Consider the following 27,935-nt stretch of genomic DNA (forward strand, 5'->3'; position numbering starts at 1 on the left):
CATGTCCTCTCTTTCTGACTTGGAAAGTCTCGCTCATGTGCACAAACCCACACACTGACACCTGCAGACACATTTAAAATAAGAATAAACATTTGAAAATAATTACTATTTTAAATAGAACTTCTATTTCTTCCCAATGTTCCCTTAATCCCAGTTGCTTTAAAAACATAATTGTTCTATAGTTGCACATAAGTTGCACATAAGTGCTGATAAGTGTGCTTATTACATATGGTGGCACTAACTCACGTGAGTAGATGAGTGGCTGTGAGCCTGAGCCAGGGTATGGCTCTTTCTGAAGTGGGTTTAGAACTTGGGAAGCTGTGTGCCTATTCTCACTATCGTCTGATCAAATGAGAGTTGTTTCTTTGATTATCTGAACAATCCTTGGGAAACCTGACATTGCAAGTCCATTGAGCTCCTGTAACTATGCTATTTAAACTGCACAGTTGCTCTTTGTGCCAAACAAAGCTTTACAATCAGGCAAGGACTTGTCAGCATTTCTTTTCCATTAAAAAAAAAAAAGGTTTATTTTACATACTATGTATGTATGTGCCTGCAGAGGCCAGCGGTGTGGGATCTGCTAGAGCTGTAGATGGTGGGGACAGTGAGTCTTTGAGTGTGCTGGGAAAGGAACCCTGCTCTCTGCAGGAACACTGCATGCTCTCAGCTGCTGAGCCGACTCTCTTCAGAGTGGAAACGAGTCAATTTATTTCATATGTGGCTTCCCAGCTCAGTGGGTTTGGAGAGATCATCTCACTGGGTGGTGGTAGGTGTTTATAAAGCTGATTGGTGCTCCACTTGACCTCACTAACCCATCTCTATTCAGTTTTTGAATCAGAGCCGACAGGCACTTGAAATGAAGATGGAGAACCCCACTGGTGGTGCTGCTGTGATGAGGCCCATGATGCAGCCCCAGGTAAGGTCCTAGCAGAGGAGGGTGCTGCCCAGGCTGGCCTCTGCCTGCTCCTCAGCCCATGCTTAGTAAACAAGTCAGAAGGACTCTAAAGTTCTTTAAGAATTGGTTCTATCACACTTTCTCCTAAATTTTAATATTTTATTTTATGAGTGTGTTACCTATGTATATATGTGTATATCACGTGCATGCTTGATGCCCACAGAGGCCAGAAGAGGCATGAGATCCCCTGGGACTAGAGCTAGAGCTGTGAGCTGCCCTGTGGGTGCTGGGAACTGAAGCCAGGTCCTCTGGAAGAGCTGCCAGTGCTTTTTTAGCCTCTGAGTATCTCTCCAGCCCTGTATTTTTTTCTTTCACTCTTTGTCTGCTTTGTTAGTGATGAGGGGTTGGGGAGAAGGGTTACTTCATTAAACCATCAGGAGCCAGGCTCGGTGGTGTACTCCTGTAATCCCAGCACTTAGGGAGGCAGAGGCAGGCAGATCTCTGTGAGTTTGAGGCCAGCCTGGTCTACAAAGTGAGTCCAGGACAGCCAAGGCTACACAGAGAAACACTGCCTCGAAAAACAAAAACAAACAAACAAAACCATCAAGAAACTCACCTGGATTAGTTCCCTTTGTGGTGAGTGGCTGTATTGTAAGATACCCCGGGCTTTCTGGAAATGTGTAAGTGCTTCTGATCCTAGAGGATGGGGTCATGTGCTTGCTGAGACGCACTTAGAAGGCACGGGTGTAAAGACCCATTTTTGTATTTTTTTCTTTGATTACAGAGAAGACACTGAGTGTTTTTTCTCTTTGATATCTCATGTATTGTGGGCACTGCATGAAATTAAGTGTAATTGTGTGTCTCTTGGCTAGCAGCAGGCTTTCTTTAATGCCCAAATGGCTGCCCAGCAAAAACGAGAGCTGCTGACCCACCATCACCTGCAACAGCAGAGAATGGCGATGATGATGTCACAGCCGCAGCCCCAGGCCTTCAGCCCGCCTCCCAATGTCACCGCCTCTCCCAGCATGGATGGAGTTTTGACAGGATCAGCAATGCCACAAGCCTCCCCACAACAGTTCCCATATTCAACAAATTATGGTAAGCTGGCAGGTATCCCTTTCCCCAATACTGTTACTAAGGTTACAGGCTCTACTAGGTTGGTCTGTTGTGCTTGTGGTTTCTCAGGAAAACTGACAGGTAAAGCAACAGGGAGCTAGAGTGCCACAGTGATGGGGAGAGAGTTGGGCAAGTTTTCAGCCCCAGCACCTCCTTTCTTATTTGAAACATAAACTTTCCTCTGCCTGTTCATGTTCCAGTGGCAAAGAATGTCGTGTTGTCTCTGGACACTCTAGCCAGAGGGACAGATCCCAGGTGTGGGCTTCTCAGTCTTTTCTTCAGTGACTTGGGCACTTACTAAGCACGCTGTGTTTCTGTCCCACCTATGGGGAGGTTCTAGGGTGAATGGAGTAAAGGTATCTTGCTGGGGAGCCCAATAAGCAGCTTGCATTTCAGCATGCAGTCCTGCCGTTTGGGAAGGATTCTCTCTCACAGGCGGTCAGGGAGCAGCTGCCTTCCAAGTTGCTCTAGATGGCATTTTTTCTTGTAAACCCCATGACTTTGTCATCTCAGTGAGAAGCAAGAGCACCCAGAGCAGCTCCTTGGGCCTTTATGTCCTTTCCTTACCATCCGCTGCCACCTAAGGTGACTCTAGGATGCGGCATTTGAACATGGAATTTTGTTTTTTTTCTTCAAGGAATGGGACAACCACCAGATCCAGCATTTGGTCGAGTATCCAGTCCTCCCAGTGCAATGATGTCATCAAGAATGGGGCCTTCCCAGAATGCCATGGTGCAGCATCCTCAGACTGCACCCATGTACCAGTCCTCAGAAATGAAGGGGTGGCCATCAGGGAACCTGGCCAGGAACAGGTAAGGAGTGTGACTGTTTTTACATCCTAGTGTTGGAGTCATGAACCTGTTTGTCAATTACACTTACTGGCTTGGCTCTGAGTTAGAAATGAGGCATATGGCTTGTTTTGAGGTTGCTTTGTATCACGCCTGTATCTGTAAGCATACTGACCTGACAGCTGTGAAAAAATAGAAGGTAGGCAGGCTGTCAAGAAGTTTCCCTAGGGTGCGTTGGTGTATTCCTTTAATCCCAGCACTTGAGAGGCAGAGACAGGAGAATCTCTGTGAGTTCGAGGTTAGTCTGATTTACATAGGGAGTTCTAGGACAGCCAGAGGCACATAGAGAGACCTTGTCTCACTATAATAAGAACAAAACAAAAAATAGAAAAGTTGTTTTTCTCTGTTTTCTGCTTAGGTAGAGGGACATTTGATAAAATGTGAGTCTCTGTGCCCTGTAGTCTGAACTGATTTGGAAGCAACAATTTACCCTTCCTTTGCAGCTCCTTTCCCCAGCAGCAGTTTGCCCCGCAGGGAAACCCTGCAGCATACAACATGGTGCACATGAACAGCAGTGGTGGTCACTTGGGACAGATGAACATGACCCCCATGCCCATGTCTGGCATGCCCATGGGTCCTGATCAGGTATAGGCATCTATTCTTACCTTTCCCCAAGTCTTTTTCCTTCTTTGTTTAGACCCAGAACCCTAACAGTCAAGGTGGTCTGTAGATTTTGACTTGGATATATAACTGAAACAAAATGCTGCATTTTGAAAAGCATTTGGTTTGAAGGCCCTAAGATGTTGCATGTTTGTGTTGAAGCTGATTCTAAAGAGTCTCTCAGCCAGCGGTGTGTGGCAGAGTGTACAGATGGCTTTCTGCTGTGCTGACTGTGTGTTCTTTCGAACAGAAATACTGCTGACATCTCCCCAGTGGGGCCAATGAGGAATTCACTGTACAGATGGCACTGCACATGATCACCGGGAGGTAACGAGTCATTGTCTAGGCATCCAGCTTGACCACCGGATGTTCCAAGTGCTGTCATTTGAGCAGAACTAGGTCTCAAGCTGAAGCGCACTGTCTACCTGATGCCCTGCCTCTGTGTGGCATGGTGTTCTGCCTCATGGGGATGTGATTCTGGAGACAGACCACTCTCCTGTGTCACTTCCTTCTGCCTTGCCAGCCAAAGTCTTCACATAAATCTAGGTGGCTAGGGTTTCTGTCTCGCAGCACTGGACGAGGAGCACAGTCTGCCTTCAAGTGTTTTGTCAGCAAATAGTTCAATGTCACTCTCTGTCCAGTGGAATCAGTGTTTCTGCGCCCCTGTCCTTTACAAGTGTAGTCCCCAGAGTCTTTTGTCTTAGATTCCCTCTTGATGAGGTCCCCATACCCTGTAATTCTCAAGGATTTGTCACTGATGTTAAATGGCTTTGCAGAAGGGAAAATGAGATGACAATATTTAATTTTCCCACACTAATGTGCAGCCAAGTGCACTTTACTTAAGAAGTCACGGAGAAATGCAATATTCTTGAGGGCGTGAGGAATGGTGAACCACATTCCCGGCTTCTGTCTGCACTAACCTGTTAGGACAAGAACATGGCTGTTCTCTGTGTGTGTGTTCCTTTCAAGTACTGGCGTCACCCTTTGCCTATATGGTAGAGCAATAATGCTTTGAAATAAACTTGTGAAACCCACGGCCAGGTACTGCACTCTGAACCAGAAGCTCGCAGTGTCTCTGTGAATAGACTTCTTTTTTGTAAATATGATCTTTTAAGATATTGTATTATGTGAAAATATGTACATACCTTTTTTTTGTAGGTCACAGCAGCTCATTTTTACAGAGTTTGTGAAGCTAAATATTTAACATTGTCAATATCTGTAAGCTCCATGCAGGGAGGCCACAGGCAAAGGGACACCTGGGACGCACAGCCTAGGAGGAAGAGCAGCCTGCAGCTCCCCTTGCCCTAAAGGCCTCACTCTTCAGTCTCTTAATCTAAAGGCTGTTTAAAGTGATCATTTGCTTACATGTAGGCATTTAAATTTTAAAACATTTTCTTTACGAGAGAACTACGCACTTTGTTAATTTTGGAGGGAAAGAATAGATATGGGGGAAGTGAGCTTTAAAAGAAAAAACAAAAAAGGAGCAAAGCAAATTGACTTTAAAAAAGAATCTTGTGTTTTTTAAGCAGTCCATAAATTAAATGATAATAGTTTTGGAAAACTTGAGTACGTAGCCAGTTCATCATTTTAGGGGCGATTTCTATTGCTAGGACCAGAGCCCCACGTTTAGATTGAAGGCCCAGGGCCTTTGCTGTGTGGCCTGGTGTCTGCTCTGTTCTCCTGTTGTTCTGCTCATGGGGGTCTCTTACTACCTCTCTGTATCAGGGTGCTGAGCTCAGCGCCAGGCCCACAGCACTGCTGAGTCGGAGTGAGGGCCTCGGCACTCGCCAGCCCCTCCCACTGCTTCTCTTCTTGCACCTGTTCTAGTCAGTGTAATGTTCTTTAATTGGCTTTTCTTAGGTTCAGTTAAGTGAAATTGGGTTATTAGGATATCTGGAGCTTTCAGATATCTCCACCAGCCTTGGTGTCAGTTTCTGAGAGCCAGTTAAAATCTAAAGCCCACACACTTAGCCACTTGTTCTCAATGTCCCTGACGTCACTTCATTCTTCGACCTGTCTGTGAACAGGTGAAGCTTGCGCTTCCAGGGCCACCTCTGTATGGACTTGACATGGCCCCAGGCTGTCAGTCCATCAGTAGCCTCCATTGTGTACTGCGGCTTGCAGGCCACACCTGTCTGGGCTGGGGGGTGGGGTGGCGGCAGAGCCTTCCTGGCTTAGACTGTGTGTGCAGGCCACAGTGGTGCTCCTGCCCCTTAACTTCGTGACTCTTCCCTCAGCATCCCAACTCCAGGCTAACTGGTTGGCACCTCCTTTTTGTATGGGGAAAAATGAAGTTTATTGTGTGTATTTTCTACTTACTGATTTTTATTGGTGCAAATTCAAAATTCTGATTTCTTTTTAGTGGTCTTTGGGATTTCTTTCTTTCTTTCTTTCTTTTTTAACCTGAATTGCCCTTTAATCTTCTTTGGATCATTCTCTTTGTATTCCTCTTGCCTACCTCGCCCCCTCCCTCTCCCCCTGGCTCCTCTTTAAGCCTAGGTGTCTTTGGGGCAAACAGTATAAGTAATCTTTTCATCTGCTTTTATGATGTGGGACATTTCCAGTACCTACTTTTTTGCTGAATCCAAAGATATATAAATAAAAGTATATTTTATGAAGATCAAGATGATATAAAGGAAACATGTTTCTTCAAAAATAAATGAAGCTGTCCTGTTGCTGTTGGTATTAGAGCGCTTTCTCTCTAAACTCTGGCCCCGCCAATAACAGCCCTACTCTAGTTTTTCAGGGTTAGACGTGAGAGGAGTCGGGGACATGCAGCAGTGGGTACTATGGAAGATGAGGCTTCATAAGCCTAGAAATGTCTTGATTCAGGGGTAGATGCAGCCGGACCCTGCAGAGGGTTGCCAGGTGGCCACATGCCAGTCCAGCCCCTTCTTGCCTGCCGTGGCTGTGAGTTCTGTTCCCAGCGAGCAAGCCTCCAGGCTAGCTGAAACTGCAGCCTGCTACGAGGCAACAGGGGTTGTTTTCACCTTCAGTGCAGATGGCTAAGAACAGGGCGGTGTTTTGTTTCTTTCTTGCCTCCTCCCTTTTTCTTTTCCCTTTGAGTGTATGGAGGTTTGAAGAAGATGGAAGTGTGATTCTGAGAGCAGTCAATTCTCAGAAACTGACTGACAGCACTGAGAACAAACGTGGCTTTAATCAAGTTTATATTAAAAGTGTCACTTAAATTGAAGTCATTCTTTACACTGCAAGGCATCACATGGCAACTCAGCTGGAGTGAGCTTTGAATGCCTTGCCGACTGTCTGGATGCTCTTGTAAATAAAGGTTTTTATTTAAACCTCAGCCTAAGCATGCGTTTCCTCTCCTCCACGCCAGGCAGGGGTGAAAGAAGGATAAGGAACAAGGACATTCGGCGTCCTTGGAGCCGGAAAGTACGGGACTGTTTACACCAGGGGTCCTCAACCTTCCCAGCGCTGTGGCCCTTTGAGACAGTTCCTCATGCTGTGGTGACCCCCCTCCACCACTACAAAATTATTTTGCTGCTACCTGTAATTTTGTTGTGAATAGTAATATCCGTGGTTTCAGTGGCCTTAGGTGACCCTTGTAAAAGGCTTGTTGGACCCCCAGGTTGAAGAACACTGCTACAGACAAATGCGAATAGCCTCTGCTGAGATGTGGGTTGGGTGGACCTTTCTGCCTCCACCCACCTAGCATGCTGGCAGCCGTGGAGAACCTGCTTGGCCTAACAAAGGACAGGCCGAGGTGAATGCCTTGCTGTTGAGAAACAGACTTTACAGATAGATGCCCCAGAGCTGGTGGACTTACCTGTGAGGCCTCTTGAAGCATGGTAGGTTTAATATTAGTGTACAACCTTCTGCTTCTCCAGACTTTCTCAGCTGAAGGTGCGCCCTTCCCAAAGGCATTGACAACATCTTGAGTGCTTAAAGAAAAAGTGAAAAAAATAAAAGACAGGAAAAAAAAAAAATCCCAAGATAGCCTTTTACAAAAATTCAAAGTTTTTTTTCTCATACCAATAGCTAGTCATTGGCTGGGGGCTGTGAACACTGTAAGATGGCACTCATACTACGAAATTTCTTTACAAATACAACGTCATTGAAACACAGGACACACATCAACTTGGGTTTTCAGTACCTTAGAAAACATCAGTTCTGGGATGGACAACAAAAGAGCGAACCCTGGGCGGGAACAGAAATGTCGATGAGCTCAAGGGATTTTCATCGGCGCTGGCCACAGAACGTTTATTGACACCACCACTCTTGAGACTCCCCTAAAGGCCCCTGTGTTGGTTACATGTGAGTGGTCACATATGTACAGTGAAGGCAGCTTCTGAGGCAGCCTGGTCATCCAGCCAGGTGAATGGTACAGTTTTTGTGCTATTGACTCATTGTCAGACTGTGCTGTGGGCAGCACCTGGGAGTTGCCCATATCCATGCTTTCTCCAAAGAGTAAGAAGGTTAGAACAAGCCTGTTTCCCTATACGATTGGGGGGAGATCCCAGCGACTGGCATCCCTGGAGGAAGCGTCCATGGCAATCAGTTCCTTTGTCCTTACGAGCCTCTGAGAGGACAGGTAGAGACTCTAGATGTGAGAATGCGATCTGCACAGGCTGGAGAGACTTGATCCAAAGCAAAGCAGGGCAAAAAAAAAAAAAAAAAAAAAAAAAAAAGGCCTCAGGAAGTCTGGGCGTCGTCCTTCAGGATTTCCTGTCCCAAGAGCAGACCCTGCCTCCCGTCAGGCCTCCCAGTTCAAGCACTGGTCTGTTGGTGGTTGTGTGGAGTTTGCGTTGCCTGGGCAGCCACACAAGGCCGCTGGTTTTGAAGGTTCCTCTTCATGGCTCCTTAGCCTTCCCAGCCTTCCCATAGCTGTCCCCTGCAGGACAGAGCACACTCTCAGCCTTTGGCAATCACGATGCTATCCGCACTTTTTAAGTCAATCCCATACTGCAGGCTCTGCTTTAAGGACGTGGCTGGATTTGTAACTAAGGGATTTGAGGTGCATGTTCTGGAAGCTGGCCACAGAGGTTCACATGAACGAAGAGGGATGAGGGTAGGCTGGGTGGGTCACTGCAGATGAGCTGCCAGTATTAAAGATCTCTCAAACCTTTGCATCTTTGAGAGATCTGGCAGAGCTGTATCCAGATCCTCAGGGAACAAATTACCTGCCCCCCCCCCCCCCCACTAGACATGAGGTGAACTGCAGGTCGCAGCAGTCTGCACATGGCCCGTGACAGCCATTCTGCTGAGAAGGGTGCACACTGTCAGCGCTCCCACAGCTACATCCCTCAAGTTGTCTGTTCGCTGTAGTACACAGCCTCATCTCAGCTCTAAGTCATGGCGCAAGCTTACAGGCTGTTCCAGAGAGGACAGCGATCTATTAGGGTCAGCTATTAACTTGAAGTGTGAAACGCATTCACATTATCTTAGAGGAAGAGCAGCTATGACTTTGTCCCCTCTTAGCAGGGGAGCAGAGAATAAATATAAAGATACAGCATGCACAGAACAGCCCCAGGGAAAGGAAACGGCAGGGCTGGGGTGGGGTTGGTGCTAGAGCTCTTCTTGCCCTTCACAATTCCTGGCTTCAACTGCCAGGACTGGAAAACAACAAACAACCAGACAACAGCAGCAACAAGGCCTGAAGTGAGCAAGTCAGAACTCTTGCTTGTCTGCAAACTGGTTTTTAACTCACAGTGATTTGGAAGAAGGCCTCCTCATTTCTGGCCATTTTCGACGTTGGAACTGCCTAAAATTTCAGATGCCAGAAGGAAAATGTGTGTTAACTACCATAAAGGAAATGGTGTTGCTCGCACTCCCCCCCCCCCCCCCCCCCAAGAACTATGCAAAGATGGTGTCTGAGGTGACATCTATCACGTATGGGTCAGGTAAACAGTTTCTCAATAGGTATAATCATAAAAAACAGGACAGGTCAAGATGAGGGAAAACTTAGCCCAAACTTAGTAACAAATCCAAATACCTGTATTGCTCATAGCTTCCTCCGCCTTTAAGCCCTAAGTGAGAGATGAACAGTGAGTGAGATGGTACAAGCATCAGCAAGCTTTGTGATCGCTAAGAACCCCTCGGCTTGTCACACGCTGGGACGCTGCTAGTGTTCCTTGCTCAGGACAAGTGGACAAATGGTGAGGACCTTCAGTCTGCTAGGTGGTCTTGGTGATTGCCCTCTGCTAGCCCCAGTTAGCCTAGGCTGCATGAGCTCAGTGGTGGGTACTAGTGCCACACAAGGCTCACTGGCGGTGGGTGGGGGTGGGACCCCCTATGGTTGCACTCTGAATTTCTGAGGATATGGTGGTGTGACCGAGTACGTGGACATGGAGTCAGCCAGTGGGTTCACTTTACTCACTGTTAAGCTGGGGACACCTCATAGGGTTGGCACAGTGCTAGGCACAACCATCACAAAGTTGCACTTGAGGGTAGAGTCAGGTGGTTTCTGTTACTTCTCTGCGCTACTCCCTCTCACCTCTGACCCCCCCCCCCTTACCCCCCACCCCATCATGAAGCATATTGGCACATCTGGGTCTGTCTGTTCAATTTCCCACTTTCCTGACAGGAACTGGAGGCATAATAGTGCAAACAGGTAGAAGCTCCCTAGCCCTTCGGTGAGCCAGGGTTTTGAGATTCCTCCTACACTTGGTTGTAGTGTTTACCATCTTAAAACATCTAGCTAGCTGGGTGCGGTGGTGCACACTTTTAATCCTATCACTTGAGAGGCAGAGGCAGGCGGTTCTCTTTGAGTGCGAGGCCAGCCTGGTCTACAGAGTGACTTCTTCTAGGACAGTCAAGGCCACACAGAGAGACTCTTGTCTCAAAAAACAAAACATCCAGCTGGCATCCTGAGCTTAGAGCTGCTGGTTTCCCCCAGCTCATCCACAAGCCCAGGAGTAGCCTGTGCCACGTCCTTTTTTTTCACCTTGAATCACCATGTTGTGTGGCCTTGAGCACCAAACCTCAAATCCATCAACTCTCACACGGAGTGCCGGCCGGTCTCCCTGGACAACCGTGTTGTACGCCACTATTTACCAGGTCCAGCTTCACTCTCTACTTAGTAATCACTGTCTTTTTAAGGGTTGACTTTCACTGCCCAAATGTAAACCCTTATACCAGCTCCCCAAACCGTCTCGAAGTCTCAACTTTTCTGTGTCCTGCAAAACCTGCCTGTCATGCGTCACTCTCCACCATTTCTGCTCCAGCCACACTGGTCACATTTATGTACCCACCACTTCTCGTCTCTCCATGTTTCTCCCTCTGCGATGGTCACCTCTGATCTGTCACAGAGCCCCAGTGGTCACAGTGTAATGTATGTTCCTGTCTCACTCTGTTCAAGCAAAGGCTTTCCACGCATGGACTCTTTCCCTGAGCAGCTCCATATCTTACACCCTACATTTGCTGCCTAGGAACTCACAGGGTTAGATTCTTAGTAAGTAATGAACAAAAGGGAGGGACATGCAAAAGAGAGGTTTGTGTCCTGTATAGATTGCACAGATGCATGGCTCTGTAAAAGCCAGAAGGTGTTTATGACCTTCCCCAGCATTTATCTTGACTTGTACCCTTTCCTGCCTTGTGATTCTTGGCTTATTTTGAGGGCAGGCTTCACACCGGGTCCCCTACTTACCCAGGTCCATGTTTCGGGTTCGGGGGTTGCACTGCTTGTAGCCTTTGCAGCTCCTCAGCTCCATGAGCTGCACGTGTAGCTGGTTGAGCACGTCCCTGTCCAGTGTGTTCACTGCGTTCATCAGCTAGTGGGAAAGGGAGTGGTCAAAGGGAGTGTAGAGGTGGTGTTATGGGGGTACTGTCTACACCCAACCTCCACGTCTGCAGGAGCCACCGTGAGCAGGGAGTTAGAGGGTGTCCCAGGCTCTCTGCCAGGCCTGCTCAGTGGGGATGGAAAGCCGGGAGCAATGCAAACCTTGAACTTCTGCAGCTGCCCACTAGCATAGCTGGGAAAGAGCCCCCTCCGCCTTGGGTTTGTCAGCACCCTTTTGTTTCCCTTGATGGGAAAGCAGCCACTTGCTATGGAGGTGGGTCAGGGACCTTGGGGCCTAGTCTAGTCTTAACTAACACTGTCACCTTCAGAGAAGGAAGACTGGCAGCCTGTGACTACTAGTGCTATGGCTGCTGAAGGTCACACTGCTTTTAAATGAAGTTCAATGGTTGGACATTACAAAGGTCACCCTCAAGAACGGCTATGGTACAAAGTTCTGGCTCCCAAGTGCCTTGCCGCTTGTCTTGTGTGGCTCTGAGGCACTTCAGTCACATCTGTGCTGAGATGGTTTCCAAAAAGGAACACTGCCCAGAGCTGGCCTCGGTGCATGCTGGGTGAATGTTAGGATTGCTTGTCTATACTGTCCATGCCAGTCTGGAGTGTCCAGAACGTGGCCTGATCCTGTAGCGCCATGCGCTGTTAAGCCTGGTGGCCAGTGTCTGCCTGAGGAAGAGGGAAGGGCTGCAGCATAGATGAGACACTGTGGGCAACGAAGGAAGACACGTGTCCACGACCCAGAGTCCCAGTCTCCCAAGTGGCCTTGGAACTCAGTCCTCCCATTTTAGGGACCTGGTGGGACTTACATATCTGTTCTTCTGCAGGAGCATGTGGGTCTAAACCGGTGGTACCTGCCTCCCCCACATTCCTGTCTCCCCAGCTCTCTGATGGCACCTATACCTGGTAGGGATCTGTACTGAGGTCAAAGTACTCTATGAAGCCGGTTGCAAATTCACAGAAGAGGAAGTTGTGGGTCTCGTTGATGGTCCTCAAGCACCAATATGTGTTATTGTTGGCGCTGGTGCAGGCACAGAAGGGCCCCACTGCAGAGGGAAGAAAGCATGTTCCTACTGTGCCCGCAGGAAGATGAGCCTGTCCGCCTCCCTGAGCTCTAAATGCCAAGTGACAGGCTGATGCCAGGCACAGGTTTCTAGGACACCTCCAAGGTCCAGCAGTACAGCCCTCTGAAGCTTGAGGAAAGTAGGTGGCCATGCACAGGCCCCCCAACTCTCTGCTCATGCACAGGCTCCCAATCCCTACCTCTCCTGATTGCTCATGTACACAGCTTCCTCAACCATAACCCCTGCCTGCCCCTGCTTGCTCATGCAAAGGCCCCCATCCCTTGCCTGTCCCTGCCTGCTCATGCACAGCCCTCCCAACTCCTGCCTGTCCCTGCCTGCTCATGCACAGCCCTCCCAGCCCCTGCCTGCCCATTTGCTCACGCGTCCAGAGAGGCGCCGTCTGCCAGTGATGGTTATCGTGGGTAAAGCACGTGAGGCCTGGCATGCTGCACGTGTCATTGTTCTGCAGCCGCTTAAGCAGCTTCCGCAGTTTCTTCTTGCGTTTCTGCTCTCGCAACAGCCATACCTTGTCTTTCTCCTGCAGACCCTTCCTGGGGCACAGAGGACCACACACACTTAGGACCCCTTACGGGTCAATGACCCTAGCTTTGTAATTGGACAGAATCATCAAGGGATCCAAGTCCCACTGTTGCCCAGGTCACAGCTAGGACCAGACCCTAGGGCCTTTCTCCTCTAATAGCCTCCTGCAGCCCCCTTGGCAGCACAGAAGTGGGTGCCCAGTGCTTAGTGTGGCTACAGCACCATATCCAGCCACAGTGGGGCCTCTGGAGGTCTTGGTATGGACCTGGGGCCAGCCCTACCAAGGACTGCACGGACCTTACCTCCCAGGGAAAACCCAGCCTACTTTCCATACTTTTCCTTAAATGTTTTAGCTACAGGCAGGTAGCCGTCTTTGGGAGCCTCGCACCTTCCCTCTGTGGCTTGTCCCTACCCTTACCTGAAAGGGTGCAGACTGGAGCCTTTGTGCTTGAGGCGGCCTTTATGTTGAGTGTGGTAACTGCAACAGACAACCCCCCCAACAAGCCCCCAGCAGTCAGCCTTGCACGCTACCCTTACAAGTGTGCAGTGGGGTTCCTGAGCTCCCATATGTGCTGCTGTTGCCCACTCTCTCCTCTTCTGAGGGTTCTACACTCCCTAGGTTGCCAGCTTCATGCTCGGCTTGGTTGCCCCAAGCCAGACTTTATAAGGTCAAGGTGGGTATAATTTAACGCGGACTGGAGGCTGGGCCTGCCTTCAGCAGGTAGCAGCCCTGGCCTCTTAATGTTGGCTCCCATCATGTCACATACCTATTGCTTTAGAGGGGACTTTTGGGACCTGCATTTTACAAGGCCTGAGTCAGCTAAAGTCTTCAGAACTGTGTGGTTCCTTCGGTTTTAAGTCAAGTCAAATTCTGGCCACATGTGTTATGTGACTGCCCCGCTGGACAGTTACTGCAGATAGAATCCATTTCTTTGCGGGTGGGATGCTCTCGAGGGCAGGCAGAACCTGAGTGGCAGCAGGGACCTTGAGTCTCTCTGTCTAGAAGTTTTCTGACCCTGCCTGAGCCAGCTGTGCAAGGCAAGGGCCCTGTGCCCTGTTAGAGCTGGCCACCCGAGGGGCAGACCCTGAGCTCCTTATCTTAACAAATAAAGATACAATTAAAAGGCAACGAAAGGATGGGATCAGTACCGAGAGGGGAGTGTGTGTCCGCAGGACGGTGTCCACAGGGTCCTGTGCTCCCCACCCCCTCACCTGATTTTATGGCAGTCACATTCTTCTGGCCGCTTCTTTTTCAGGTGACCTCTGACTTCCCGCAGGTTCTTAATTTTGTTCTGCAGGGTTTCAATCTGAGGGAGGGAACGGGAGAAGCCTAGAGACTACGGGGCAACTGTGGGTTGGAAGGGTGCAGCCACACCTGTTTGTGCTGCTGCCTATGGAAGGGGGGCCTCCCCTCCCCTCAGCCAGGATCCCCTGAAGGAGCAGACTCCTCCTCCTGTCCCAGGGAAGAGCTAGTGGAGCCACCACTGAGACTGTAGAAGAGAGAACTCTGTCAGACGCCGGTTGGGACCTGTGGCTGGCGGCTAGGTCCTATGACTCAGATTCCTATTGTGGGGGGTTGTGGATCCTGGAAGGCACAATTCTTTGTTTCTTCCCCTGCCCAGGTCTTCCTGTCCTCCTCAACCCTCCCCGTGGATGCTGCTACTAGCTTATGCACCCCGATTGTGCTGCCCTTAGAGGCCGTACCTCATGGTCGATGTGCAGTTTGTGGTCTTTCCAAGCCTGCAGGGACTTGTACAGGTCCAGGTCACACTGGACTGTGTCATTCTCAAGGATGTAGCACCTGCTCAAGAGAAAGGGGGTCATGAGTGGCCCTGAGGGGTGAAGAGGGGCCCAGCCTATCCCATAACCTCCAACCTCCACCTGAACTTTCTCACCGATGGGTCACTTTAATGGGATTGGGAGCAGAATAGTCTGGAAGACCGCCAGTGCCACTGAAGCTGCCACCATCCTTGTCATCCTGGTCTTCGGGGGCCCCTGGCCAGTACCGCTTGGTAAGGTTACGGGGCTGGGGCACATTATCCAAGCCTACGTGGTATACCTCACCATCCACCTCGATGGCCACGGAGCGGATGGAGCGGTTACGGGCATAGCTGGTTTTGTACTCTGTGGGTGTCAGAGGGATGACAGGTTAAAGAGGCTGGGATGGGCTGGCCAGGCATCCCTGGCTGTGGGTCTTCAAGTGAGGTAGGGATGAGATCCCCAGTCGTGAGTCTCAGGTGTTGGTTGACTTGTGGACTTGGGGAGATCTGTCCCTGGAAGTAGGTCCCGGGGAGATGCTTACACCGAGCAGGCTCAGCAACAAGTGATGACCCTGTGAGATGGCCTTGCAGGAAAAGATGCTTTCACACCCGAGTTCAATCCCTGTGGCCCATGCGGTAAAAGGAGAGATCTAACTTCTGCAAGATGTCCTCTGACCTCCACTTATGTGGGCCACAGGTGGATTTGGGGAGCAGGGGCGTCTGCCAGTGTGGACTCTGAAAGCAGGCTGTCAGCATGGTCCGGTGGCTTGTCCCTCAAATCACATCCAGACCTGACCACTTCCTCCTTTGACACTAAGGCCTGTCCATGCTACCTGGCTTCTTGTCAGGCCCTCAACTGTCTGCTTCTTTCACCATGAGAGTGGTCATTTGAGGGAGATGATGCCCTCTCCAGACTATTGGGCCCCACCCAGAAGGGGGCACCTAGCCAACAGTGCCCAGCTGGCCCCATGTGCTTGGCTTTGGTCCCTGTCCACACTTCCTCCCAGCCTCCTAGTGGCCTGTCCTAGCACTGCTGCCCTCTCAAATGATGACATGTGAGGGGTTTGGCCACACCCAGGCCTGGAGACAAGCATCTGTATAATTGTTTGGCAGTTCACATGGCCTGAACCCTGGCTGCTTCTCCACAGCCGTGACACTTACTTTTCTTAAAGAGCTTGCGGCGTCCGGCCAGGCCCAGTTTGTAGTCCCCGCCGCTGTCGCAGCTGCAGGCCTCGCTACTCTGCCCGTAGTACTTGGGCACCAGGTTGGAGAGGCCTCTGCTGCCACCACCGCCACCGAACCGCATGGGGCCCGTACACTTGTGCAGCTTCAGCGTCCCAGAAGCGTCCTCCACACACTGCCACTTCTATGAGACACAGCAGGGCCTCAGGCATCCTGCCTACCACACCCACCTCTCCTCTCCCTGCCCACGCTCAGCTTGGCAAACGCCAAACCCTTAACACCTCTAAGTGCCTGCTCCTCTCTCCTGTCCACAACTCAAACTAGAGCATGAAGGAGGTGTGTCGTGATCCCTACTTGGAGAGAAAGCACGGCTGGGGTGGGGGTCAAAGAACTGGAGGTGTGCTGGAGCTATGACATGTAGCCCAGTGTCCTCGACTGCTTTTCAAGGTCTTGCTTACCCTGCCCTCTCCCCACCAATCCACTTACCCAGTGGCCAGAGTCTCTTGTGTCATGGCTTCCTACTGCCCTCACACCCTTTGATGTGGGCCAGGGGAGCCCCACTCCTGCTTGTTCTGTGTTCCCACAGGCGCTTTCTTCTCTCACCTCTTCCTTCCGGTTTCTCTACCTTCTGAGGCTCACACACCCAGTGAACTCTTCCCCACTCTCCACAGCCCACCTTGGAAAACCCTCTTCTGGACGCCAGCCCTTGCTCTCCCTGGGTACAACCAGGATTATATTTAGCATTTCTCTGGTAATCAATGCTCTTAAAAGAAATCTTAAAAGCCGCTTCCTAATTCCCCTATAAATGGAAAGCCAGCCACAAAGAGGATACCACAGAAGTCAGCAGGAAGGCAAGGCCATCCGACACTTGAGCTGCCTGCTGGTGCTTTCCTGCAGGAAGGGTGCAAGGTCACTGCTACTCTGACAGGGACCAGGGCCTCCTGGAGGCCCTCTCCTCACCTGGCCCAGCTGTTCGCATGCTGTCTGGTACTCGGCGCGCTGACATAGATCCTTCACGCGCTGGTACTTGGGCAGGAAGTTCTCCTCCTGGGCGTCCACTTTGTCACCATCCCTCTTATGGAGCAGTTTGCTGAAGGAGATGTGGGGCTGGTTGAACTGGGCGGGGAGCCCTGGGGCACCTTACACAGCTCTATGGAGACCTACTGTGGAGGATGGGTGTCTAGCTGTCGAAAGTACCCGGGGTTTTAATGGGAAGTCTATCGGAGCTGGTTGTCCTAGATGGCCTGAGTTGAATTAAATGAGCAACAAAGACATTGTCCAGGCTCTGCCAAATACGTTGAAAGGAGACATGTGGCCTTCGGATTAGAATTCTTTTTTTTTTTTTATTAATTTATTCTTGTTAAGCCGGATGTGGTGGCGCATGCCTGTAATCCCAGCACTTAGGAGGCAGAGGCGGGCGGATCACTGTGAGTTCGAGGTCAGCCTGGTCTACAAAGTGAGTCCAGGATGGCTAAGGCTACACAGAGAAACCCTGTCTCGAAAAACCAAAAAAAAAAAAAAAAAAAAAGCAAAAAAAAGCCGGGCGTGGTGGCGCACGCCTTTAATCCCAGCACTCGGGAGGCAGAGGCAGGCGGATCGCTGTGAGTTCGAGGCCAACCTGGTCTACAAAGTGAGTCCAGGATGGCCAAGGCTACACAGAGAAATCCTGTCTCGAAAAACCAAAAAAAAAAAAAAAAAAAAAAAAATTTATTCTTGTTACATCTCAATGTTTATTCCATCCCTTGTATCCTCCCATTCTTCCCTCCCTCCCATTTTCCCATTATTCCCCTTCCCTATGACTGTTCCATGAGGGGGATTACCTTCCCCTGTATATGCTCATAGGGTATCAAGTCTCTTCTTGGTAACCTGCTGTCCTTCCTCTGAGTGCCACCAGGTCTCCCCCTCCAGGGGACATGGTCAAATGTGAGGCGCCAGAGTACGTGAGAAAGTCGTATCCCACTCTCCACTCAACTGTGGAGAATGTTCTGACCATTGGCTAGATCTGGGTAGGGGTTTAAAGTTTACCGCCTGTATTGTCCTTGGCTGGTGCCTTAGTTTGAGTGGGACCCCTGGGCCCAAATCTGCCTATCATAATGTTCTACTTGTAGGTTTCTAGGACCCTCTGGATCCTTCTACTTTGCTATTCTCTCATGTTTCTCTCATTTAGAGTCCCAATAGGATGTCCTCCCCTCTGTCCCAGTTTCCTGGTAAGTGAAGGCTTTCGTGGAACATGCTAGAATTATTTTATACTTTATTTTTAAAGATTTATTTATTTACTATTATGTACACAGCACTCTGCCTGCAATGTACACCTTCAGGCTAGAAGAGGGCATCAGATCACATTATAGATAGCTGTGAGCCACTATGTGGTTGCTGGGAATTGAACTCACGACCTCTGGAAGAGCAGTCAGTGCTCTTAACCACTGAGCCATCTCTCCAGCCCCGGATTAGAATTCTGTATCAGCTACCTAATTGTGACCGGGGCTTTGGACACACAGCCTCTTGAGCTCCCTGTCACCAGGACATCACTAGTCTGCCTCCTACAGCCTGCAGTTGCAGGCGCTCCTCACAGGGGTCTCCCTGCCCAGCACTCACCCTCTCTCCACCAGGAAGGAGTCTCGCCAGACCCTCAGCTTCTTTTTCAAGTGGAACCTAGAAAACAAGCAGATCCAGCTTCCTATCGGTGAGGTCCGCTCTCCCCTAGCCCTGTGCACAGGTGCCCCAGACCTTGGGGCAGGTGGCAGTGGCCACTGGGACCCTGGAAATGTCCCAATACCCTAAGGCCACTGGGACCCTGGAAATGTCCCAATACCCTAAGGGCAGGGCAGCTTCTCCAAGATGTGATCTGAATGCCTCTCTGGGGTTGATGTTACCTAGTTACATCGACATCTGTGTGCCTGTGTGTGTGTGTGTGTGTGTGTGTGTGTGTGTGTGTCAATTTTGGTGGTCTCCCAGGAACGTAGGCCCCTAAATGCTGGCAGAGGTATAACCCCCCTCTTCTGGGCTAATGAGTGTCTGCAGGGGTAGGGTTTGTGTAATTGGAGCCCGTGTATATAAAGCATGCTGTCTTCTCCATTTCACATATGGGGACATTGAGAGACAATATTCTACTCTGGACCCCAATTCTAAGTGCCCTGTGTTCCCACACCCCCAGCACATGTACATCTCAGACTCTCCCAGCTCCCTCAGGTGGAGGATCTACTGCCTTACAGGGCAGCCAGCCACATGCAGAACCTCAGGGCTGGACCCTCTGGGAGGAAAGGCCAGGAAGGTCTCAGAGCAAGGCCAAGGGTGGCACCAAGCATCAAGCCTGTTATCCAGTGGGCAGTTTCAGTGGTGGCCACTAGGGGTCACTCTTGCCCTTCTGGACCCTCATCTCAACTCCACCCCACGCTCCTACCCCCACCCCAGCCCCTAATCTCTGCTCCTTTCTGCTGCCCAGGACACCTGGAACATGTCACAGCCACACCACCCATCACTAGGGCCATAAAAGCCATAGCTGTCACGAGAGTGAATTCCCCGACATCATCTTTCCTCTCTAGGATTCAGATAATTTAAGTCCCCTTTCCTGGGTTTCTGTGAGGGCCAACATGCTGGAATCCCCGGCACACGGCACAGTCCCCGTGCCCCTGCCATCACACAGTTGGTACTGTTACTTCAGGCTGTCTTATCATTTCCAGATGGGAGGACAGAATCCCAGATGGGGCTGGTTCTTTGTTCTCTCGTGGGTTACAGTGGGGCACCTAGATCCTTAGTTCCTAATGCTAAGCAACCTTTCCTGTTCCCAACGCTTCCATTGAGTTCACATTGGCTAGGGAGCCGACCCTTCTTCCCTGGGTCTGTTCTCACCGGTTCACTGGCCGCTCTGAGTCCAGTAGCTTGAGGATGGATTTCCCATCCATGTCCGCAGGGATGTCCAGTCCGGCGATATCCAGTATGGTGGGGGCCAGGTCAATGTTGAGGACGATGTGGGGGTTCCTGGGGCGGGGGACAGGGGGAGTGGAAACTTGGCCACCTGGATGTTAGCTTAGCTTGGGACAGAGGCAGCTGGAGGCGAGGAGGAGGTACATCTGCAGATGAGGGAGCCTCTGTCCTGCTACTCTGACACGTATGGAGGCCAGCTCCAGCTGGACTGTCCTTTGTTTACCAAGGCGCTGAGTTGACAAGGTCACCTGCTCTAAGACTAACCTCCTCTGCTTCTAGGCCCATGCCCACCCTCTTACTGGCTGGGCATGCACAGTCTGGCCTCTAAGCCCCTGCTGTCCTCTCCCCAGAACGACCTTCCTCCAGGCAGCTGGGTGACACTTCTGGCTCTAATTAAGGAGTCTGGTGGCAACGCCAGGGTGTTTGGGGGATTCTGGGATCACATCTTAGTCAGTGATTGCTGGGTGATCCGCTCAGTGGCCATCCGTGTGACAGTGGCCCCGCACAGACCATGGTTAACTAGCAACAGGGTGGCAGTTAACCATTCCAGTGGTTATGTGGTCAGATGTTCAGCCCATCTCTCTGGAATTTTCTTTGTCTCACTCTTGCTGGCTTTGAAGGTCTGCTGTGCAAATTCTAATCTTCCCTACATCCTCAACTATGACAGGGACAAGGCCACCCTGACTGCCAGCCTTTTCTTTCATCTCTGCTCCAGGTTGCCACCTCAAAGGTTAGGCCAAGGAGAATGGCTGAGGGCCATGGCCCATGTGGTCCATGAAGAACGAATAGAAGGGAGGTAGATAGGCTTGCTCGGTGCTGCCACCCGGAGCAGGCTCAGCTGATGATGGCTCCTGCCTTAGGTCTGAGATTTCTCCCCAACAGCCACCAGAGTGACAGCCCAGCTCAGGGAGCCTTCCCACGCACTGGGAACACCCAGGTTCTGGTATTTTCTGGCACAAAACCCCACCTGGCTGTTTTTTACAAGGAGCTCACAGCTCTTGGCTTCTGCCTCTGAAGGGTATAAAAAGGACTCCTTAGAGTCCTCCCTGGCTGGTTTAACTGTTCTGGAATTGTGCCCCTGGTGGGGGGGGGGGGGGCGTGCTTTGGCCTGAGGCTAAGCTTCAGACCAAGGCGAATCCAAGGCTTCCCTGTGAGCCTGGGACCTGGGGTATGGGGACAGGTGACACACTTACAGAGAGCCAGCCTCCACGTTGGGGCCCCTCACATAGAACGGGACCCGGATGTCGAACTCATAGGGCATGGACTTGCCCTTCACCAGGCCAAACTGGCCAATGTGGTAGCCATGGTCGGCAGTATACACGATGTAGGTGTTTTCCAGCTCACCGGTCTCTACTAGCATGTCATAAATCTGCAACAGAGGCCAGAGGTGAGGTGGCTGGACCCAGTGCGAGGGGCAGGGAACCGGAGCCCTCCAGTCTCACCACCCCTCCACACCGTGGGGTAAACCCAATTCTCCACAAGGCCTGTGGGACTGGACTGATTATGAGCTTGCTCCCCTCCTCACTGTTCCTTACATCTGTCCCCTTGTCTGTGCACAGTCCCCACACTGAGAAGGAAGCTCCACGGGTGGGAATCTTGCTGTTTTGCTCTGTGCCAACTGGGTCCCAGTTGCACTAACCCTTAATAAATGGCATCAGATGAATGAATGAATGAATGAATGAATGAATCTAGATATGGCCTGAGCAGGAGTTTGTGACCTGAGACAGAACTTCCTGTGATGGTGACCATGAAAGTCAGCACTGCCCAGTGTGGCTATGGAGCTCATGAACTATATGTCTCGTGTGACCAAGGAATGGAATCTGAGTTTTATAGCATTTTAATTAATTTAAATTTAGATAGCTATGGATCCCTAGTGAGTGAGCTGTTAGCCCACACAATGCAGTATGATTCCTCAATACAAGAAGTGCGTGTGTACTTGCCTGCATGTGTGTGTGTGTGTGTGTGTGTGTGTGTGAAAGTCACAAGACAACTTGTGGGAGTCAGCTCACCCTAGCCTGGGGTCCTGGGGATTCTGACGTATGCTTCACTATGGGTGAGCCCTGACAACATTGTGCTTTGGGGGGACAAAGCCAGTCCCAAAAGGCCATATTTCATATGACCCATTTGCACAAAATGTCCAGAATGACAGAAAGAGCTTAGTATCTGCTGAGACTCAGGGTGACAGCTGAGGGAAAGTGTTTCCCCCCCTGGGGGATGGGGGATGATGAGACTGTTCAAAATGAACAGTGGGAATGTACAACTTGGAGTAGATGTAAGTCAGCGAGGGCTATGGATGTGGCTTAGCTGGACAGGGCGCTTGCCCAGCAGGCACAAGGCCAGCACATAAACCATGTGATGCACACCTGTCATCTTAGCACTTGGGAGGTTTGAGGCAGGAGGATCAGGAATTCAAGGTCCTCCTCAGTTATATAGTGAGTGCTAGGCCAGTCTGAGCTACAATAGACTGTCTTAAAAACAAAACAAAACACACCTTGCATCCTACATTAACTGAATGAACTGCATGGCACATGAGTTATAGCTCAAAGCTACTGAAATTGTGTGTTTGTTTTGTTTTTCTGTTTTTTGTTTTTTTCGAGACAGGGTCTCTCTGTGTAGCCTTGGCTGTCCTGGACTCACTTTGTACACCAGGCTGGCCTTGAACTCACAGCCTCTGCTTCCCGAGTGCTGGGATTAAAGGCGTGTGCCACCATGCCCAGCTTTGTTTTGTTTTTTAAAGAAACCTGAAGCAACGGGCACGGTGGCTTTTGGATGTAATTCCAGAACTTGGAGGCTGAGACAGGAGGCCAGTTTCTCTACTTAGTGAGTTCTAGGCCAGCCTGGGGAAAAAAAAAAAAAAAAAAAAAAGAAAGAAAGAAAAGAAAAGCAGTGGTTTCATCAAGAAGCATAGGCTCATGGGAAAATGTCAGGAGTCAGAGGCCCTCTCTGGGTTGCTCTAAGCATGCTTTCCCAGGTCCACATAATGCTTGGCCCTCTGACTCAGGTTCTCGAGGGCGGGGCCTACCGTCTCCATGGAGTCGTCCACAGACATGAGGGTCTGCAGGCGTTTGCGCTGTAGCATGTTGGTGAATTCCATGTGGATGGGCTTCATGGGTCCCGTGTAGCGCATGATCCAATGCTTGTCTGGGTTGGGCGCATAGTTATAACTCGGCGTGCTGGTGACAAACACAGGCAGTCAGGAAAAGTGCCATGGCAGCTTGCTGCAGTGGGGGGGGGGGGGGCAGGGGGCAAGTGGACTGGCGACTGAGACTCGGGGCTCCACTAAACACCATCTCCTCACTTCTCCAACATAAGGTGTAGATGGAGGTGGCGGAGCATGGAGTGAACTTGAGTCCCCAAGTGCAGAAAGCCAGCAGCTTGGCACGAGTCCTTCTTTGAGAACTTTCCGGAGCTCAGTCATCAACCCTTTAAAAGAGGTTCCAGTTCAGAGCCGGGAGCTAAGTTCCCATCCCTGCACTGTGTGTGGTATTTATCCCTCGGCCCTGGGGGACACAAATGGCTGACCCTCTGGCGAAGGGAGGGCTACAGATAGGTGATCTCTTTGCATTCGACCTTGATTCGAGAAAGCAACAAATAGATGAAGGATGTCACACACAGTTGTGCATGCAGGGCCCATGTACTTTGACGAAGTCCACATCTGGGACATAAGACACGCTTTTGACCCTTTATCACAACTATTCGTCCAGTTGTGGTTTGTCTCCCTTTAAACTAGGTCAGGAAGATCACAGGTTCAAGGCTTGCTTGAACACAGTGAGACCCTCTCTGGGAAAACAAAACAAAAACCACAAACTGTAAAACCAAAACCTAACCACAGGAAGAAGGCCTTGCTCCACCATCCACTGGGTCTCAGAACATGAGCACCTGGTTCCCTCAGATCCCATCCCTACCCCTAAAGCTAAAAGCACAGCCGAGAGTGTTTCTTGCTTGAGACAGACTTCTCGGAGTGGAGTTGGAAGAGGGGAATGGGAGGCTGTGTGAGGCAGAGGAGGGACAGGTTTTCTCGTCAGAACAGCCAATGTTCTCCCTGGCATTGGCCCCACTTGGGAACCCCAGCACTCTGTCACATGTCAAAGGGTCTTGTACAGAGATGGCACCACTGTCAGCAGGTTCCTGACAGACAGGAACCTGCCACTGTGTGCCTCTGAGGAAGCCAGAGCCTCAAGGCTCCCGACTCCTGGCAGCCTCCTGCCACCAAATTCTTCCCAGCCCATGCGTTCTTTGATTATGAGAAATGCCCGTGTCCCATGCGGCTGGCCTAGGCATGACCTGCGTGTGGAACAAGCCTCCTTCTCAGGGAGCCAGAAGAGGCTGCTGGGGTGGTGGCAGAGCCATGCTGTCAGCTGCAGTATGGGGAAGCCACTCCTGTAACCCGGGCTTAGACAGCAGGATGCGATGGCTGTCCCTGACTTCACTAGGAGTCAGGCTGACATCTCTCTTATCTGGGAGCATCTTTCCCAGAGGGTGGTGCAGGTGGCCACTGGGAGCTAGTGAGGGATCTCCATCAACCTTTCACTTTGGAAGGCTGTATGGAGCCAGAGGCTGGAGAGCTGGTCCTCAGTGCCAGCTAGTGACCTGCCCCAGGCTCGGCTCCCCAAACACCTGATGGCTGTCTGGGTGTCCCTAAAGGGCCTTTCCCTACACTAGGTGATGCAATGAGGTGACCCCCGCCTCATATCAGCCAGTGGGACCCCTTATACCGACCGGCCACACCAGTCTATCAGCACAGCCCCCGTCTTCACAGGCCTTGGGACGGCTTGCCCTCAGATGTCATGTGTTGGAAGATGTGCTAAGGGCTGGCAGGTATATGTGCACACATCTGTGAGCTTTTGTACCTGTATGTTCACCTAGTCATGTGTGTATCTACATATCTGTGTGTGTCTTTGTATTTGTGTGTATATGTGCCTGTGCATAATTGTTTGTTTGCATTCGTATTTTTTTTTTTGTGTGTGTGTGTGTGTGTATGTGTAAATGTGTTTACCAATGTTTTTCTCTGTGAGTTCTTTTGTGTCTGTTGTATGTGTCTGCATATGTATGGAGCGTCTATGCGTACTTGTGTGCATGTATCTGTCTATGTCCAGGTATGTGTCTGAACATGTATGCTTGTGTGGCCCATGTTCCTGTGTGTCTATATTTCAGTGTCTGAAAGTGTGTCTGCATGGGAGTGGGGCCTTGGGGGTATTGAGAGGAGTGAACAGGGGCTGCCACTAGCTGTGTAGTGCTCTCCAAGCTTGCTGAGGGTGGGGGGTATCTACCTGGAGGCTCTGCACTCCATCATCCATGCAGAACTCCGCCCTCTTTCTCGCCTCTCCTTGACCACTGTAGAACTGCTAGGAGCTGTTTTCCAGAGTCAAGAGCCCCCCCATGGTGGCATGAAGAGTCTCTGGGCAAGCAGCTGGGGGTTGCTATTCATTGTCAGAGTTTGTAATTTCACTTCAAAGGAACAGTACAGGAGCAGGCAGTCAAACATCACACACCTGGCTGTCAGGAGCCTGGCCCTGGCCGGTGATGGAGTGACTGTTGGCTTCCCACTGTGGGAAAGGGGGCAGTGGGTGTCAGGGAGCTGGGCAGGTAGGCATTTATTTGTCCTTGTATGTGAGGGTAGCCTGCTGTCCCGCAAATGCAGTTCATTATCTTCTGTCAGTTCCTCCCTGAAGCCCGGGGAGCAAAAGGTCACCATACCCTGTTGTCCCCTCTGCAAGCTTCACACTGTCACAAAGCAATTAGAGCTGAGCTGGGGGAGGGCGGTGCATTCTGACTGTAATGAAAATTAAACACCCTGGATATTAAGGCGGAGTTCAAATTGCCCTGTCCTTGTCACCTTAGAATGTCACAGCAAGAGTTTCTGAGTGTCACTGCTGATCCTGAGGTAGTGTAAGGCCAAGAAAAACTTTCCAGAAAGCTGTACTAGGGAGCTGGGTGGAGGACTTGTGGGGGATGGGCAGTGAGAGGAGAAGCCTAGTGGTGGTTGGGGTTGAACCCTGGCTCTGGCGTTCCGCAGCTGGGTCACCTCGGGTACCTAGTACCTCTCCGTGTTTCCCTATCTGTAACATGGGAACACTATGTGTGACAGCATCAAAGGTGGCCCTGATGATCCTCTTCCTGGTCTTCACACCCCTATGTAGGCTTCTCTGATGGCACAGTGATATGTGTGCCCAGCCCGACTGGGTAGAAAGGATGGCAACATCCATCTTGGAGCTCTTTCCCTATGTGCATTGCCTTATGGAGAGACTCGCACAAGAACTAAGACCTGGGTCAGGACCTTAGCTCTCTCTCTCTGCCCCAGGCTCCATGCAACCAACCAGCTGAGTTGGGACCCCAGCTCAGTCACCGCCCCAGGCTCCTAGCACAGGGCCGTCAGGCCATGTGTGCTTGCTGCTTAATGGTACTAAAGTTTGGAGTCATTTGCTGTGTGGCAACAGAGAACAGATACACCAGGGTCACCATGAAGATCGAAGGCCTGCCACCCCCATGTAGCTGGTAGAGCTGTGACCCCTGTATGTTTGCTGTCACCTAGGGACTGGGAGCGTGTTTCCAGAGAGATTTAACTGAAGCGGGATGGGCCTTCATGGATGTGGAAAATAGCACCATCCCCTAGGCTGAGGTCCTGGGCTGAATAAAAAGAAAGCCGTATCCCGACTGCAAATGCCATGTGACCAGCTGCCTTCTGCTCTAGCTACCATCTGCCATGGACCCTCAAACTGGGAACGAAAGCGAATCTTTCCTAAGTTCCTTTCGTCACAGCAATGTGAAGAGCACAGACAGGCTCCATGCAAGAAGAACGGTTTAAATGTATCATGTAAACACAGGCTCACAGAGGAAACCTCAGGTGTGCAAAGCCGCTGAGTCTGAGGACACAGATCCCAACCCAGGAACCTTCCATTGTGGGCTGAGCCAGGCTGGCTAGCCTATGTCCCAGAGCCGGTCTCTGGGATCTTTCTGTGTTTTACAGACTGAGCTATCTCTCCAGCTAGTTCCCCCATTTCCCTGTTCTTGGTGTTTACTTGTTTTTTTTGAGACAGGGTTGCATGTACCTCAGGCTAGCCTGTCTATGTAGCTGAGGTTGGCCTTGCACTCTTGACTCTCTCACGTGCTGGCATGGATGGGTAGCTTTTGGCTTCTTTAACCAGGAGGGGTATAGGGAAGGCTCAGGCACATCGCTATTTGTTGTCCCATTGTGGCTAAGCCCTGACCCTCCCATCCCTGGTGGAGGCGACTCTGCCATGTCAAAGGCTGAGGCTTACATGTGCTGGGACGCATTGGGGAAGAGGTGTGAGTACTTGGGGGCTGAGTCCTCAGGGCCATGGGGAGCGGCGTGGCTGATGACCATGAGCACAGGCCTGTGTGGGTACATCTTCTTGGATGTGCGGAAGAAGCTCACGCTGTCATTGGTTATGAGATCCGTGAGGTAATCCTGGTGGAGGGAGAGACAGGAGGATGGTGAGGACTGGGGCATTTAGACTGAATGCACCCTGTGTGCCCTGCGTCATGCTAGGCATCAGGGATAGAGCTATGACTGTACCTTGATCACCGCCCCCAAGGAGCTGAGGGTAGGGTAGGCAGCACATACGCAAGTACAGCACGCTATGACAGTGTTCACTGTCACCTTAACAGAATCTAGGACATGGCTGAGGCAGGGATTATCTCCATTGCTTTAAAGGAGGTGGGAAAACTTGCCCACCATGGGTGGCACCATTCCCTGGCTGGGCTCCTGGATGTGTGGGTGGCGAGGGGACCTGACGGCAGCATGTGGTCATTGCTTTTGTCAAGGCATTACAACAACAGAAAAGGAACCAAGACCCGAATGAAGCTTGGTGGAGGGAAACAGGGTAGGAGAGTGGGGAGCACAGTGGGAAAGGCTGCAACTGGTCCCCACTCTGTGAACAGTGAGGGGGGGCCTCTTGGGGGATGCGTTGCAACCCCGGGAGATGAGCTAAGAGCAGGGCTCTCCTAGCTGCGGCAGTGAGGGGTGAGGGTTGGGGGTGCACAGCTTACCGTGGAGTAGTCGGAGCCGTGCCTTTCCTTCACCCCATTCCGGCAGAGCGTGTAGTTATAAAAGCGGGAATTTTTAAGGAGTCCGACCCACTCCTTCCAGCCAGGCGGCACGTAGGATCCGTTGTACTCATTCAGGTATTTTCCAAAGAAAGCTGCAAGGGAGCAGGGAGCAGAGGTAAGAGGTGGTGAGGGGACAGCCTGACGTGGCCTTGGCATCACTACATGATGCAAACAGTCACAGCCAGA

General features: G+C 50.9%; 2 protein-coding genes across 2 annotated transcripts in view; one reads left to right on the forward strand and one right to left on the reverse strand.

Moving 5' to 3' along the window:
- Ncoa3 (nuclear receptor coactivator 3) overlaps positions 1-4,932 on the forward strand; it is an 84,841-nt gene extending 79,909 nt beyond the window's left edge. The window contains exons 19-23 of the mRNA XM_051143815.1: positions 827-916; positions 1,771-1,993; positions 2,649-2,823; positions 3,303-3,444; positions 3,710-4,932. Of these exons, the coding sequence (XP_050999772.1) occupies positions 827-916; positions 1,771-1,993; positions 2,649-2,823; positions 3,303-3,444; positions 3,710-3,721 (642 nt within the window). The 3' untranslated portion in view covers positions 3,722-4,932. The remainder of the gene's footprint in view (positions 1-826; positions 917-1,770; positions 1,994-2,648; positions 2,824-3,302; positions 3,445-3,709) is intronic.
- A 3,163-nt stretch (positions 4,933-8,095) lies between these two features.
- LOC127188365 (extracellular sulfatase Sulf-2) lies at positions 8,096-27,905 on the reverse strand. Its single transcript, XM_051144846.1, has 18 exons — positions 27,690-27,905; positions 26,939-27,108; positions 22,702-22,852; positions 20,873-21,048; positions 19,605-19,733; positions 18,351-18,407; positions 16,716-16,845; positions 15,735-15,939; positions 14,709-14,937; positions 14,518-14,614; positions 14,026-14,120; positions 13,232-13,291; positions 12,655-12,824; positions 12,113-12,255; positions 11,066-11,189; positions 9,413-9,446; positions 9,128-9,181; positions 8,096-8,311 (listed from the first exon to the last, which is right to left on the reverse strand). The coding sequence occupies exons 1-18, from the start codon at positions 27,903-27,905 to the stop codon at positions 8,281-8,283; spliced, it is 2,271 nt and encodes a 756-aa protein (XP_051000803.1). The 3' UTR covers positions 8,096-8,280.
- Positions 27,906-27,935: the final 30 nt, after the last annotated feature.

The sequence above is a fragment of the Acomys russatus genome, chromosome 4 (genome assembly GCF_903995435.1).
Source record: "Acomys russatus chromosome 4, mAcoRus1.1, whole genome shotgun sequence".
NCBI lineage: Eukaryota > Metazoa > Chordata > Mammalia > Rodentia > Muridae > Acomys > Acomys russatus.

Bases quoted from the DNA above. Each gene is read 5' to 3' on its own strand.
- LOC127188365 (XM_051144846.1), bottom strand. From the start codon at position 27,905: ATGCCAAGGCCACGTCAGGCTGTCCCCTCACCACCTCTTACCTCTGCT. The intron at 16,846-18,350 runs GTGAGTGCTGGG...CATCTCCTTCAG, and splicing joins TCCTTCCTGGTGGAGAGAGG to CAAACTGCTCCATAAGAGGG. The intron at 13,292-14,025 runs GTGAGGGGGTGG...TGTCTGTTGCAG, and splicing joins TGTGACTGCCATAAAATCAG to TTACCACACTCAACATAAAG.